The sequence below is a fragment of the Lycorma delicatula genome, chromosome 1 (assembly GCF_047948215.1).
Source record: "Lycorma delicatula isolate Av1 chromosome 1, ASM4794821v1, whole genome shotgun sequence".
NCBI lineage: Eukaryota > Metazoa > Arthropoda > Insecta > Hemiptera > Fulgoridae > Lycorma > Lycorma delicatula.
The window spans coordinates 178,158,150-178,174,587 of record NC_134455.1 but is presented as its reverse complement, the minus strand read 5'-3'; the positions used below and the strand labels follow the sequence as shown (position 1 = coordinate 178,174,587).

Below are 16,438 nucleotides of genomic sequence, written 5' to 3'. Positions count from 1 at the left end.
AGAGTTATCGATCTGTATTACACCAATTGCAGAACTCCGTGCGAAGCGGATCGTCTCCTGGGTGTAGATGTTGAACCGGCTGTTTATAATAAGGATAAAACTTGTTTTGTTTAAGTGTTCTCCAAATCACGGAATGCGAAACTCTGATCCGCTTAGAAAGACGTCGTGTACTAACGCCTGGACTGCACTGAAGCGCATCGATAATAATTTCATCAGTAACAGCGTCTTGGTGGACAGATCGTTCGTAGCTGGTACGAATACTAGGTAGTAAACCTCTATCCCGAAGTTTGTGAAAAGTCGTGCTGATTGTTTTGCGATCTAGAATCCTGCGATTGGGAAAACGTATTTCATATTCTACTGCAACAGCTGTAGCATTACCATTAAACACGCCCAAAATGAATAGCATATCAGCGTATTCCTCTGTTGTAAGTAAGTATGGCATTACTTCGATGGCAAACTGATCATGTTCAAACTAAAGTTCACTGAAAACCTTCGCTAACAACAGACAGTTCACAGTACCTGATTTAATTAATGTACCTTACCGAATGATTTAAACACTAATATAGTATTGCGCATTGTTTATCAGCTGTTATTTTATTAGCAACATAGAAATAATAATTTTTCAAATAATTCATTTTATTTCTGTCATTAATAAAAATATAATTATCTGTAATTTTTATTTTACAATTGCTGAGAAATTTCCAATTTTTTTTAATGTTTTTTTTTAGCAGTAAATTTTTTATACAAATTTTTACATCACCACAAAAGGATTTGGTTCTTGTTTACATTAAATAAGTACTTTTCTGACAAAATGTTGTAATGTACTATATCTAAATAAAATTCGAATTTTTCCAACTCGTCTTTGTGTCATTCAACTTATCTTAAACCGTTTTGCGCAGAATTAAATTCTCTGCAAGTTTTGTTTATAGGTTTTACGTGTTTATTATCCATTTAACAGAGCAATTGTACGTCATAAAAAACAGGGTTTTGTACCCAAATTTATTAGTTTTCACCCCAAATTTCTCTAAAACTACAGATTCGGTTCTAAGACCTCTTTTCGACTTTTCAGGTAAAAACTCATAAGAATTCACTAATTTTGTACCTTAATTATCGTTCTAAAAATTTCAGTACGATCTCATTTCACCGGGGTAGCTGAAATCCGAGCGAAATATTTCACTAGCCGTAACTCGCAAACGAAGCATTTTAGGGGATGTGTTTATGTGAACTTTTTTCATTTTTTTCACGATTAGAATAGGTTATGAAAGTTGCGGGAGAACTTCGTGATACACTCTTTATATCACGTAATCAGTTATTATTAGTAGAAAGTACTGCATTATATTGTGTACGATGTTGAAAAATATCACTAAATTAAAATTTAAGAAATGTTTAAGAAATCTCCATTTTATCGATTTAAAATCAAGACCTTATATATCCATCACAATAAAACTGCGGGTCAGAAGTATTGTTTGTTAAAACAGATTGCTTTAGTTACTGCAAAAAATAAGCAGTATGAAGTATTACTATTTTTTTTTTTTAATTTTCCAGTGTTTAATTTTTTCGAAAAAGTTTGAAATGGCTCGAAAATACATTATTTTATATTTAACGCAATTTATGAATCGCCCCTGTAAATCTTTTTTAAAACCAGCATATCTCGTTCCAGTTAAACAGCGCAAGTTGTATTACACTGAAATTTATTTGGAAAATTTACTCTGGTAAATTTTAAGAATAATATTTTTTTAATTTCAAAAATTTCCCGTTAAAGCAAGTTTAAGTGGATTAAACGGGATTAAAATTCATTTCGTACAACACTGACCCTTTGAAATTTGTGATAGATTCTCAAAATTCAGTACAAGAAATTCGAACTATAAACTGATTGAAATTTAAGCTTCTGTTCTAACATTCTATAACTATTGTATTAAAGTGAATTTTGTACTTTCTGTGTATTTTCTGATCCAATTGAAATATGGGTTCGGTTCATTTCTGAAAAAAACCCTGTCAATATCGGAAAAAATTGGAGTTCACTCTTTTAATCATCCTTTATTCCCGTTTCATGCTGAAAGAGAATGAATGTAGATTTCAAAATTTCCTAGTTCGTTGTTAAATATAAAAAAAAAAATTTCGGTAAAGACGTTTACTACAAATTTTTATAAAAATATTTCAGCATTATTTCTTCAACCATCCTTAAGAGGGTAAAACTGGATAAAGGGGTAATGTATTTCTAGATTATAATCTAAAAGTGCTGGAAATATTTATTAATCATCTGGAAACATTATTTCTCATCATGTATGTGTAAAATTTTAATATTAGTAATAAAAATGAAGGTGTGTTTAATTATACAAAAAACACTATACAGAGAAAAATGAATACAAAAATGAATAGTACAAAAACAAAAGATAATCTTCCAGTCTTATGACATGATATCTCAGGTCGTCGACCTGATTGGTTTCAGAAAAAATACATACACAATAATAATTTTTTAAATTAATAATATCTTTAATAGAGACAATATTGACCGAATAAATTAAGCTGTTCCGATTTTTATGAAATATTCCTAGATATTAGACGGGATGAGGTATGTACTCGTATAATAATTTTACAAAATCTCTTTTTTAAAATTAAGCCACTTAATAGAGCTTTTCAGAAAACCATCACCAAGTGGCATGAGCTCTTTATACACATCTCTTTTGTACATAATTTTTTATTGTATGTAAACTGAATTTATTGAACTTATTGTATTCTGAAAGTGTAGAATTAGAGTCCCTGGAAACAATGCTTACGATGTTGATAGTAAGTAAGATTATTTTTGGCACTGGCTAAATATTATACGACCAATTACGATCGACAATTCCATTTTGTACTTAATTTAAATTTTACTTTATAACAATTCGTTATAATTTGATAGCACTTAAGTTCAGTTACTTTTTCTTTTTCAATGAAGTGGTTTCTGATGTACAAACGATAATGATAAATCTGTTGGAAAGAAATGAATACAGGAAAAACTCTTTAATAACAATATGTAATAATTACTAATTAAAAATAAAACGAAGAAATGTTGGATTATTCAAATTTTAGAAATGTAATGGCTGTAATATTCTTCTCTTTATACTTATAAAGCAGATGGACATAATTCACTAAATATTTAATTTAGTCTGTATTAAACGCTTATTTTTTGGTTATTCAAAACCAGTTCTTATATTCTCTAAAATTCTACAGGATCTAAAAACTGTAATGCTTTTCTCCTTCACGAAGCCAAGAAACAGATTCGTCTACCTATTTCTCTATGTGATTACTACTGTACTTTCACGGTGTCGGTTTAATTTCTTTTATTTTTATCATTAATCTTTTCGCTTGTCTCTAGATTTAAATTCAACTTAGAATATAAATATTGAAGCTGTCATCGGTCCATTGTTTCCAACTATACGTATCCAGATTTTTTCATTATCTTCTCCAGAATAAGATATACGTAGCTTTCTACCTGTTTTTACTATATTGGTCAAATATAACATATAATTCTAAATTTCTAATTACACCTTTTCATTCCTTAAATCGACTGACTTACCCATCCACTATAATTTTTTTGGCAGTCTATTAGTTGATAGAGATAATTGACTATAGAAATTGTTATTAATTTGTAGATTTTTAAAAAAATTTTTAATATTTGAAAGTTCTGAAGAATAAAGAAGGATTTTAAAAATTCAGTATTTGTCCTAGCAAAGAACGAATACTTAATAACAATAGATATATTAAAATTTTATCAAAATTTTTGTGAAATCGTACTTTAAAATCTTGAAAAAAATGTTTTTTCCAAAAAATACTAGCTTATTTATTCAATAACGAATAAATTATTTTTAACTCCATATAATAATCCGGTATGTGAAACAAGTATTTCAAACACACAAAAAAGCTATCAATTTTTGTATTTACTGAAGGTCTGTCTGTGTGATCGACCGTTTCTTCCGTCTTCTCATATTAGGTATTAATGTTACACGATCATATATCAATCACGTAGGCATTTGAGATATATTAATTTTACTTAGTTTATTTTATATGTAAATTAATAATTTTTTTAAAGTCTTTTGTAGAATACCATCGGAACCTCAAATTATTTTCACTCGTGGACTATATTATTATTATTGTTATTATTCCACTATTTAACAGGTTTTTGCAGTTGACATCATCTAAACTCGGAGTAATTTATACCAACAAGATTGGCTTGCTATTGTTGGCTAAGTGCCTTCCGGGCAACATGGCAGGTGTCAATTATCACGCTCCTTTGCATTAGCGCGTGGGTCTTCCACTGGATCTTCAGTTTTTCAAGACTGTTGTGCAAAGTAGATGGTATTATTCCCGTTGCAGACATAATTATCGGGATTATATAAACCTCTTTTTGATTCCACATTTTCTGAACTTCAAAAACAAGATCTGTATATTTCTGCAGCTTCTCATTGTGTTCAACGTTGAGGTTGTTTCTTGGTGGGATGGCCACGTCTATTAGGTAAGCTACTTTTCCATTTTAACTACCACAATATTTGGCTTAGATGGGCTTTTCTGATGTAATTCCTTGATTTCAGAGAATTATTATTACATTGCTGTTCATCGACTCCATTAAATTTTTATGAAAATCACACGAGCTTTCCCTTTTAATTTAAGGTAGGATTAAATTCAGCCGGAATAGTGTTGCACCTTTTTTTACGAGGGTTATTTTTTTTCAAGGTACGATCGGTCACGAAATTAAAACCACAGTGAAAAAAAAAATTCTTTATTTGTAACAAGTACTTACATAGTCATGCTATCTCTCTAAATAGTCGCCACTCCGATTTAGTCATTTGTCGTAGCGTGGTACCAACTTTCCAATACCCTCGTCACAGAACGGAGCCGCCTGTGTTTTCAGCCATGTTTCTATGCTGGTCTGCAGCTCGATGTCTGTGCCAAAATGTTGCCCTCCTAGTTTTATGTGAGCAAAGAGTTGAAAATCGGATGGAGCCAAGTCCGAGCTCTATGGTTCGTGATCAAACACTTCCCAACGAAAACGCTGCAGGAGGTTCTTTGTTACAGCTGCAGTGTGCGGCCGAGCATTGTCATGGAGAAAGACAATGCCTGATGACAACATTCCTCTCTGCTTATTCTGAATTGCCCTTCGTAGACGTTGAAGAGTCACGCAGTATGAGGCTGCAGTGATGGTCGTGCCACGTTCCATGAATTCCACCAAGAGAACTATATTCCGGTCCCAGGACACAGTAGCCATACACTTTCTGTTGGAGAAGGTTCGCTTGAACTTCTTTGGTTTACTGGGAGAATGAGAATGCATCCACTGTTTGGATTGTTCTTTTGTTTCTTCAGTCCACAAAATGGACCCATGTCTCGTCCCCTGTGACAATTTTGTTCAAAACATCTTCTCCTTCACGTGGTAGCGCTGGAGAAACGTTAGGGAGGCGTCCATTCTAATTGTTTTGTGATGGTCGGACAGCATCTTGGAACCCATCTCGCACACAGTTTGCGGTACTGAAGTCTCTCACTTACTTTGGTGTAGAGAGCTGACCTTGCAATTTCAGGAAACGAATCACTCAATACAGAAGTTGTGAACCGACGATTTAATCGAATTGCCTCATCTACTCGCTCAACGAAATCATCGGTTGACACTCGCTTCCTTCCCTGACCGCCTGCATCATGAATATCTTCTGTACGTCCTGCTTTAAAGATCCTGCACCATTGTCGCACTTTGCTGTCACTCATTGAAGTTTCACCGTACACATTACTTATTCGTCGATGAATTTCAGCTGCATTACACCCCTCAGCCTGAAGAAATCGAATTACCGCACGCGCTTCACACTTGGCGGGAGATGATATTGTTGTAGACATGTTTACGTGCTAGCTGCGTGTTCAGAACTAAACGAAGTGACACGGCGTGATTGAAGGCCATACTGAGACGCTGCGCAACACATATGCGCAAAGGTTCATCCAATTTTTGCGCGGGTTTTTATTTCGCGATCGATCGGACTTGAAAAAATAACCCTCGTATCATATGCACGTATTGTTAGAGTCGGTTACTAATTTTATTATTAAAATTCCTAAATAACTTTGAAATAACCGTTAATCCAAAAGCAGAAATTTCGATTGACAAAAATTCTTTTGCAAATTCAAACGGTGAACTCAAGATGGGTACTTCTAGATCTTTAAAACTAAGAGGGGTACAAACGGTTTTAAATGAAGAACCTTCCCTATGTTATTTTTTTGGAATTTAAAAGTAACTCTAAACACCATGAAAAATGGACCCTATTTCCAATATAACGGAAGAATAAAATTTGTTTAATGGTGACCCAGTTTTTATTTTATTTTTGGGTACAATCCGAAGAAAGATCTTTCTGTTTTGGATGTCTTATCGTAAACTTAATTGTTTAGGATTTACGGATCTATGGTCAATCAAATTTATCATTTATTGTGGTCTTCCGATAAAGCTTTTAATAACTTTTCTAAGTCTTCGATTAAGTAAAAAAATAAGATTTTTTTTACAGGTTTGGATATTGATAAAACGTTTAAAGGATAGGAATATCACTACGTATACGGGTATCTTACTTAATGTAGGCATAGAGCTTACCTTTAAGTTTATGTATTCGGCCACAAATTTACAGTAGCTTCAATACGGTAAAGTAAAAGTAATGATTATTCGATCTTCGAATCTAAGTAATAAAATGATTTTTACACTTCTAAACTGAAACGGTTTATCTGCATTAAAATCTAGAAAAATTGTATTTTTTCAACTTGAAGTTAAAAAAATAATTGAAAGGATTATCTGAAAATCAAAAGTAAATGACAAGCTTTGCAATATTTCATAGGCCATAGTTCTAAACAATTAAATTTTCAATAAAGAACCCAGATTTAAAAGGTTGTGTTCTACCCGAAATACAATAACTCTGGGTTGTCTTTGATAAAATTTAAGCCGGCAGTTATATTGAAAAATCGGATGGATTTGTTTCTAAAAGTATGCACAGTATAGTTTAATCTTTCCCAAAAAAACAAAGAAAGTTCTTCATTTAAGAATTTTTTTTCATCTCTTGTGGTTTTAGAGATCGATATTGATCTTTAATATTGATCATTTTGTGTAAGAATTCATGAAAAATTATACTATATATATATATATATAAAGTTAATTATGTATTAATTAAACTTTATAATAAATTCTATAGAGATTTATCTTTTAGTAAATTGATGTAAATGTCAAAAGTAAAAAAAGGAGGGAAATATGATGCTGAACTTACCTGACGTTTATATAGAGCCCTTCCCCAATGGAACATTGAAAATTAATAATATTTTATGTATTACGTAAGTACATAAGTACTGGTGTAAGTGATACGTTTGAGTATTACGTAATCATTTTTCTTTTTGGTGATTTTAGACACCGCCCTTGAAAGCATATTTCAGAACTTTCTCCTTTACTTTCGTTAAATTGTTTTAATTTAAATGATTATTATTCGTTGTGAATTAAAATTTTCTCATTAATAACACCGATTATATACTTTTTTTTCTATATCGATATATTCTGATGAGAATTAAATTAATTCTCACTATGTATATTAATCGAACAAATCTCATTCCTTGGCTATGTCTGTCTTTCACAGTACGTAAGGATCTATTTCATAAAAATACACTGTGTGATGATAAAACATTAAAAACGACGAAATAGCACTTTTTTAAAATAAAATATAATTTGTTTTAACTTGATTGCAGTTTTTTAATCTGAGTTGTAAATAAAATCAAGTTGAAAATATTTCGGTATAAATAGCGTTTATTAAAATTAAAAATTTTGTTTTGGTTATTATTTTATTTGATTATTATTATTGTTAATTCTCTAATTATATTGGAAAACTGTCAAAAACTGTTAAAAAAACTTTACTTAAAATTTAAAAGCCGGTTACAATTTCTACTGTTAAATAATCATCGTCGTTAAATACTGAGGAAAATTGTATAAAAAAAAGTAAATTATTATGCAAATGAAAGATTAAATAAATGAAAGGTGAAATAATAATTAACAAATAAACAGTAATTTAAGAAACATTATAAATTGCGTATTTCTTATAGGGTTTGTAAAATAAAAGTGAAAAATACGTTTGTATTTGTAACAGACATCCGGTTTTAAATTTGTTAATTAATATTTATTATTAGTTTTTCTATGTATCTTTTTATGTATTTTTTGCTTTTTATACCTTCCTCAGTATCTACTGATGATGACTGTTTAACGATCGAAATGAATACCTAACTCTAGATTTTAACTAATTTATATTAATTACTTTCATTTTTTCCTATCTCTTTTGGGTCGGATCCGCAATTAAGTATAACAAAGCCCAAGGAAGTGTCCATATACTCAAACAGGCCCCCCCGCCTACCGGATATATCTGATATGACAGGTTGGGCCGCCAGTTGGATCTTTCCTCTGTGTCTGTCTCTAACTTCCAAAGTAAGGTAACCAGGCCCGACTATGTCGTTCCTGGGCTCCACACCAGAAGCCAGGACTCAGGTTTTACGCCAATGACTCTAAAGAGGAAACCTCAGAAGTGGCAGCCCCGCCGGGACTTAGTCTTTTTCAGCGCGGGAGTTTTGGAGTCCGCGAGCCTCATCACCACCGCCCACCTACACAAGCACGGACGAACCGCAGGAGGCTATCCATCACCATCTCGCTCCCCCCCACCACTTCCTCGTGACGACTCACAGAGATCCTCGTGACGAAACACAACCCTCAGTCCGGTGGCTCTTCATGCCACATATCATGTTGCAGGCGCTGTACAACCCGTCCGCCTGTGTTCCGGCTTCCCGCAGCTGTAACAGAGCTGCGATCTGTCGGTCCCGTACAGGTCGCCGGACTTGTACCCACGGCCCAGCACCGATAACATCTGTTCTCATCCTCCCGGATGACCGCCCTACAATGGACCCCTCCGATTTTGATCCTCCCTTGTGTCATACCTTTAGCCGCTCGGTACGTTTTAATAATTGTGACGTGTTTAGTTTCTCCATAAGCAGGACGGATGGATGTTATCCGGAAGCCGTCAGTATTCCCAATAACAACTGCTACTGCTTCGTGTAGCTCTTCGTCAATGGTATCCGCATCAACGTCCTTTAACATGCACTACGATCCGTTTAGTGCCCCGAGAATTTATATTAAAGTATTTGTATAGGCTTTATATCAAAGCCGGACTTTATAAGTCCAGCGCTCTCACTCTTAGAGCAGCCGACAACTCCAACTCCTCAGCCTTATTGGCCCCTTGACCCGCATGCACAGTTTGTCGGGTGCGCTCCGTCGGAGAGACTGCAACTCACCTGCTTCCTTCTGCGTCACTGTTCCCTTAACCGCCTTTAGAAGTTCTGAATAGGACTTTACTGCCGCCCGCACCCTTATAATCCTGTTATCACTAACAGTCGGTGCGGTCCTTGGAACTCCCGGAGCCTCCCCTTCGGCGGACGTGGCAGTCGCACGGAAAACATAAACTCGCATCGGTCCACCCGCCCGCAGTATACGTAAGCGAGCACGTTTTTGAGTTGGTGCCCCAATTTGCCACCAGGCAACAGAAAGAAGACAAGTGAAGTTCATTTTCTCTTAGAAGTTTCTTATTTTACAATTTTTTTGAATAACTGTTCAAAGTAACTTTCTGTATTTATTTTTTTTTTTACCGTAAAAATGTCATATGTAACACTAAAAATTTAATCTCAAGCGATTACAAAATTGATATACCGAATTATAAATACATTTTTCAATAAATAAATATTTTACAAATAACTATTATCAAAACACACAAATAAAAGTTTAAAGCGTAAAGATATATTATAAAATAAAAAAACTAATTTAAACATAAATTTTACTTATGAAACTTACAGGATTTACGTCAGTTAAAGCTCTTTAACGTACTATATTTCGTATAACATGCGAATAAAAGCCCTTTTCGAAAACAATTTTTTTATAATTTTAAATAAAATAATAAAAGGTATCAGTTATCTATATTTATAAGAATAATGTTGAAAAAAAAAATTTAGTATAAAGATGGAACCCTTCCATATTTATATAATTGATAGCTTGTACATTTGCGGTGTCTAGATGATTTGAATCTGTAGATCATTCCATTGTAAAAATTTTTGTTATTAGGTTTGGTGTGAAATATATTGTACAGAAAACGAATTTAGCTTTTGTGCACTTTGGATATTCTTACCTATAGTAGGTAATGAATTTAAGCGGACTACTCCACCACGTGTCAGAAAAAATAAGCAACGCGGAAACCCCCCTCCCCTGAAACATAGCATTTAAACGGCCCCATATTTTTGGGACCTTATTTTCTTCCTAAGTAATTAATGAAAAATAACATTTTTGATTTGTTTTTAATCTGAAAAAATATAAAAATAAGAAAAAAATGTAACCCTGCTCTAAAGTGATCTGTTTTAAGGTATGGTTAAATTATTCCGGTATTTTAAATGTAATTTAAAATAACCTAAAATTAATTTATTTTGTTCTATATGCGAAAAAAATTAACTTTAAAATATCTAAAAATTTATCTTCTGTAATAAAAGTTGAAATCTATTTTCATCCTTGCAAATCCTTATTAAAAAAATTGTTGTTAAAAGCTATAATTAAAATAAAAAAGCTTTAAATCGGTTAGAACAGGTAAAAATAGAATAATGTATAAAATATACTATTTTGGGTTAGAGGTTCTTAATCCTTTGAGTTAGAGGCTTAATCCTTTGATAAAGTATGTAAACTGTTCAAATTTTGATAATGCATTATTTCATGAAAAACAGTCCCGTTAATGTGCATTTCATTCAGGTAAAAAGTAATGAAAGTTTTAAAAATAATCAATAAATTATAATTTTCTGTCTTTTATTTTTAATAAACGTTTCATAAATATTATATGAAATTGAACATATTAACGGAAAAACTGATTGAATCTAAGGATGAGGTCACCCTTGACTTTCCAATGTTAGTAGAACTGTAACATAAAACACAATTCAGGCTTTACTACGAAACATGTTGATTGTCGTCAAGAAAGATATCCAACGGTAAACTTGGTCTTTTCATTTTAAGCCCAGACAAATTGTAAAAATGTTGGTGTTAATTAAATTAGTCAAACTTATTTACAAAAACATATTAGTCTAAAACTAGATTCTCATTTCGATTGTAACGTAATCATTATCAGTAACAAGGAAATTAATAAAGGTAAATATAAATCTATAAAACAGAATTTTAGATAAATGAAAGAATACAAAAGAAACATAAAACAAATGTTACTTTTATTTAACTATATAGTGAAAATATTCTTTTTTATAAGCATTTCTTATGTTTTTTCTACATATTTTTTTATATTCTTTTATTAATAAAGAAAAGATTTTAAAAATTTATTGTCATGCTAAATGTTTACTGAAATAAATTAAAAAAACAATAAAGCGTTTAAAACAGTTTACAAAAAAATGTTACTTAAAATTTACAACAAAATTTGTTTTTTGTTGAGCACTTCTTAATATTCCAATTTCTTTTCAATTATTTAAAATGTTGATTTATATCTACATTAACTTTTATTGTGACTACTGATGATGGTTGTTTAAAAAGCAAAATGCTTGTTTAGTTTAGAATTTACTTCATTAATTTATTTTTGGAAAACGGTTATTGAGCGTTTTTATATCTTATTTTAATTACCATTTGCTCGTAGCTTTTACTTTTTGTTGTTATTATTAACAAAAAAAAAAACGGAAAAAAGAATCTCAATTTTTCAGGGTATCGGTTAAACTGTATTAGAATAATTAGAGTTACATACTAATATGCCACAATAACTGAATAGGTATTAAATTTGGCGATACGGAAATAATTAATGCAGTTTCCTCTTGTTCAAAAAGTATTCCTAATATTTTTTTTTAATAAATTTAGAGTTAAACATAATGCAATTAAAATAATTATAATTAATCATTTTTAGTCCATTAATTACAAGAAAATAATGATAAAATATATGCGATAACATTTATCAGTAATTATTTGTAGCTGGTATCTTTAATACTGACTTGTAAGTGGTGGGAAACAATGAGGAGAGCGGGTCGAGGTCCAAAAGCGAGAAGGAGCCCATGTCGTCCGGACCTCCTGGCCAGATCGACTGGCAAGGCTCTAGGCCGCAGCCTCCCGCGACAGTGCCCCACCCCTCCATCAGGATGTCGCTGTCCCCGCCGCCGAAGCCGAACCTGTAACACCGCCCACAAAACAAATACAATACATACATACTCGATATTATAATATCGTACATTTAAACAAAAGCAATAAAAAGTATTAAACGTACAGTAAATGTAGCCGGGGTTGTATTCATCAATACAACCACGTGTAATAATAAGAATTTAAAACAATTTTACAAGAAAAAATAGTACAGTGTAGAATCTTGCCTAACCGACGATTATTTAACCGACCCTTATTATAAACCAGGCAAACAATTTTTTTTCTTTTTATTCTATATCTAATTGTATGTACAATAATACAATTATAAATAAAATCATTATGAATTGTATAAAAATACTTGATTTGAGCGACTAGGAAATGAATTACACAGCATCCTTTTAATAACAAAAACTGAGAATAGTGTTTGGTTATTAAAAGTAGTTGTTGAGTTACGTATGGTGTTACAGAACAGCATCCTTTCGTAGACTTTGATGCTGTAACTTATAGAATCTTAAATTGAACCGAATGGGTATGGGGAATATTATTAGCTTTCCCATATATTTAGCACCCACATATCCAGATCGAGTTTAGAAAAATATTTTTATAATCTTTCTAGGTAACGGTAAAAAAGCTAAAGAAGTTTTTTCTCTGCTGTAGTTTCGTTGATAATATGTAGTGCACAGATTAGCCTCCGGTCAAGTAAAACGGCCAAATAATATTTACCGAGTCAGACTTTAAGATCAAAATGTTACTTTAATATAGAGAGAGATGAGTATCGAGAATCGATAGCTTGTTTTGTTTTAATCTTCAATTTTTTTTAGCTATTCAGAAATTTGTTACATTATGCTGTAAGGTAAGCATCGTGATAATCACAGAAGCACTTCCACATGGAATTGTAGTGTTATTAGCGTGATTAGACAATGAGTAATATGTTTTCGGTTTGTCACTTGTTTAAATGTTTCATAAGAATGGGGATAGAAGAGAAACCTTTGGAATTATGGGTGTAAAAGAGAAAATTGAGGGTTCATTAACTATAGAATATGTAGAAGAGGGAAAGGGTTTTAAAACTTAACTTATTATAAATAATTAAAACGCATTTTTATGGCCGACCAAACCGGTTTTCTCGTATGTGGGTTAAAATCCCCAATCGATAAATTGGTGACTCCTCTTTAAGTGAAAGCATTATTTCAGGCTATTAAAATTTGTTATAAGCAGTTTAGATATTTTTCTATTGCCCATAACATTATTATAGTGTTAAAAAGAACTCTAATATATTATATAGCATCATACTTATTGGTAGTATAATATTTTTAATGCAATACAATAGAAATTGGTACAATAAACTGTTGCTTAACATTCTGCCTTTGTCAGTGACTTATGACTTTAGCAGAGTAGCCTACAATCATTACGAATATGCTACTTGACAACCACTTTACTATACTCTATTTAAGAAACGATAACCAAACGTTACTGGTTTTTTCTGACCATAAGTGTTTTACTCAGAGCATCGAATAATCTAGTGGAAGAAAAACATACTAAGAAATATTTAGATGTCGGTAAATTAATGTATTCTGTACAACCTGAATTAGTCTTTCTTTTCTTTTTCCTGTTTAACCTCCGGTAATTACTTTTCAAATAATATTTCAGAGGATGAATGAGGATGATATGTATGATTGTAAGTGAAGTATATCTTTTACAGTCTCAGTTCGACCATTCCTGAGTTGTGTGGTTAATTGAAACCCAATCAGCAAAGAACACCACCGGTATCCACCATCTAGTATTCAAATCCGCGTAAAAATAACTGACTTTACTAGGACTTGAACGCTGAAACTCTCGACTTCCAAATCAGCTTATTTGGGAAGACGCGTTCACCACTAGACCAAGCCGGTGCGTAACCTGAATTAGTCTGTGTTCCATTGAGTACACAAGCTCTTTCCTACCATCTAACAAGGTACAGCCGATGAAAATTTGAAGAAAACTTGACACGAAAATTATTCTAAATCTTATTTATTTTATTTATTGTCTTCTCGAAAGTTTTTACTATAATAAATCTCCAGTGAGAAAACAGAAAAAACTATTCCCGAAAGTTGGAACGTTTGAAATTCCAAATGTTTCTATAATTTGGAAGTCGAGAGTTCCAGCATTCAAGTCCTACTAAAGGCAGTTACTTTTATAGGTAGAGTAGTTACTTTAGTGGTTGGGTTTCAATTAACCATACATCTCAGAAATGGTCGACCTGAGACTGTACAAGACTGCAGTTCACTTATATTGTACATATCATCCTCATTCATCCTCTGAAGTAATACCTGACGGTAATTCCCGGAGGCTAAACAAGAAAAAGGAAGGAAATATTTCTATGAAAATTATCAAGTTTTCTATTTTCTTTCGTTTTCATTTCTTGAAACGTTTTTCTATAATGAATCTTCAGTTACAAATCATGAAAATAGGTTTCGTTAAAGGAAGTGAAACCTTCGTTAACTGTTCAAAATGAATGAAAAAACTTTAAAGAAAAACTTCTAACTGTATTCGTCCGATTAAATGTTTACTGTAGATGCATACTGAGCGCGTCAACTTATAAAATAAAGTTGTATTCTTAACTTTTTACCGTATTATTATTATTATTTCGGTGAAGTACATCCTAAGAGAGTGAATGTGGAAAGTCTTTGTTCAATCTACATGATGCATTTTCCTAGTAAATATTTCAATTGAAGTCATAATGGACACCTGACATTAAAATCAAGTAAACTGTTACATTCGTTTAAAATAAGTTCTGCTTGTATAAGTTTCGTTAAACCAGATGTTCATGTGAAGTCCATGCGAATTGAAAAAAAACAGAAATTGACGTAATGGGCTGAATATCTCTGTTTGAAATAAAATAATTATTAAAAAATATGATGCGGACACCACATGACTACCTCGCACGCTTATGAAATTACATTTACACATTTTTTTTAAAATGAAAAGTACATAAAATCTTATTTCATTAAAAACTTGTATATTTTTTCTTTTTTTTGTTATTATTGAATTATTATTCATCGTAAATTTTTTTTACAATGAGAGGTTAATAATAATTATTAATAAATTGATATATTTAAATTAAAAAAAAAAGTTAAAAAAAGGAGGTGAAATCTGATTCGAGCCGATATGCCTCCTAAATATCCAAATATTTCATTAATTAAAATTTCATTTGGCTATAACTCTGGAACTAATGAAAATAAGTACCACTTATGATATATCGTTGAAAAGCTCTCAATGAGGGCTTACTACTGCAGTTAAAAAAAACCAAAATCTAAATTTTTAGGATTTTGGGCTTTTTTTGGACACTTTTGGTTCAGTCGATTGTAATCAAAAAGGGTGGTGCACAACTAGATTTTACAGCATTCCTAAATTCAAAATTTCAACATCCTACGGCTAATAGTTTTTGAGTTACGCGAGATACATACGTACGTACAGACGTCATGCCAAAATTAGTCAAAATGATTTCATGGATGGTCAAAATGTATATTTCCTTCGAAATTTGAAAACCGAAATTTTTCCCGATCACAATACTTCCTTGCACGAAACAAAAAACCCGACTACTAATTGTACACATCTACGTAGAATAATTATGAAAAACGAACTAAAAATCGTTAATCAAATTTTTCTTTTTTTTCTTAACATTAAGAAAAGTTTTTAACATTTTTTCAGGATACAATAAGTCAGCGATGTGAAATTTAATATTGCTTCTACATTTTACGTTGTATTCGGGTGCCTGTTAACAATGTGGAGGACATTAAAGTCACCATCTCATTCAGCCTAAACAGGCACCCGACTGCAACATAAAATGTAACAGTAATATTAAATTTCATATCGCTGACTAACTTAATGTATCCTGAAAAAAATACCTGTCAGAAAAGAAAGAATAACTTGTTTAACAATATTTTGTTCGTTTTTCATAATTATTCTAGATAGATGTGTACAATTAGTAGTCGGGTTTTTTTGTTTTTAATAATTATATTATTTAGCGCTTTTTTGTTATTTCCTTAACTGTTCCATTCAATATACTACCATCTACATAAAATACTGGTATAAGTTTTTTAGTTTTTTAGAGATGTTATTCCACTTAAATAGAAATTTGAATATTAATGAATGACGCTCTACATGCGTGTAGCGCATGTTTGCTAGCTGCGATGCTTTCGCATTTCCTTTTACTGAGCTTATTTTTAACTTATATTTAGAGAAGGATGAATTTATCGAAAAAAATCACAAGACGTAAAATATGTTTCTTTT

General features: G+C 31.8%; 1 protein-coding gene across 1 annotated transcript in view; it reads right to left on the bottom strand.

Annotated features, from left to right (window-relative positions):
* The window catches only part of LOC142317720 (uncharacterized), a 53,380-nt gene extending 41,213 nt beyond the window's left edge, over positions 1-12,167 (bottom strand). Inside the window, exons 1-2 of the mRNA XM_075354267.1 lie at positions 12,024-12,167; positions 24-34 (exon numbers count right to left, since the gene is read on the bottom strand). Coding sequence (XP_075210382.1) covers positions 24-34; positions 12,024-12,167 — 155 coding nt within the window. The remainder of the gene's footprint in view (positions 1-23; positions 35-12,023) is intronic.
* Positions 12,168-16,438: the final 4,271 nt, after the last annotated feature.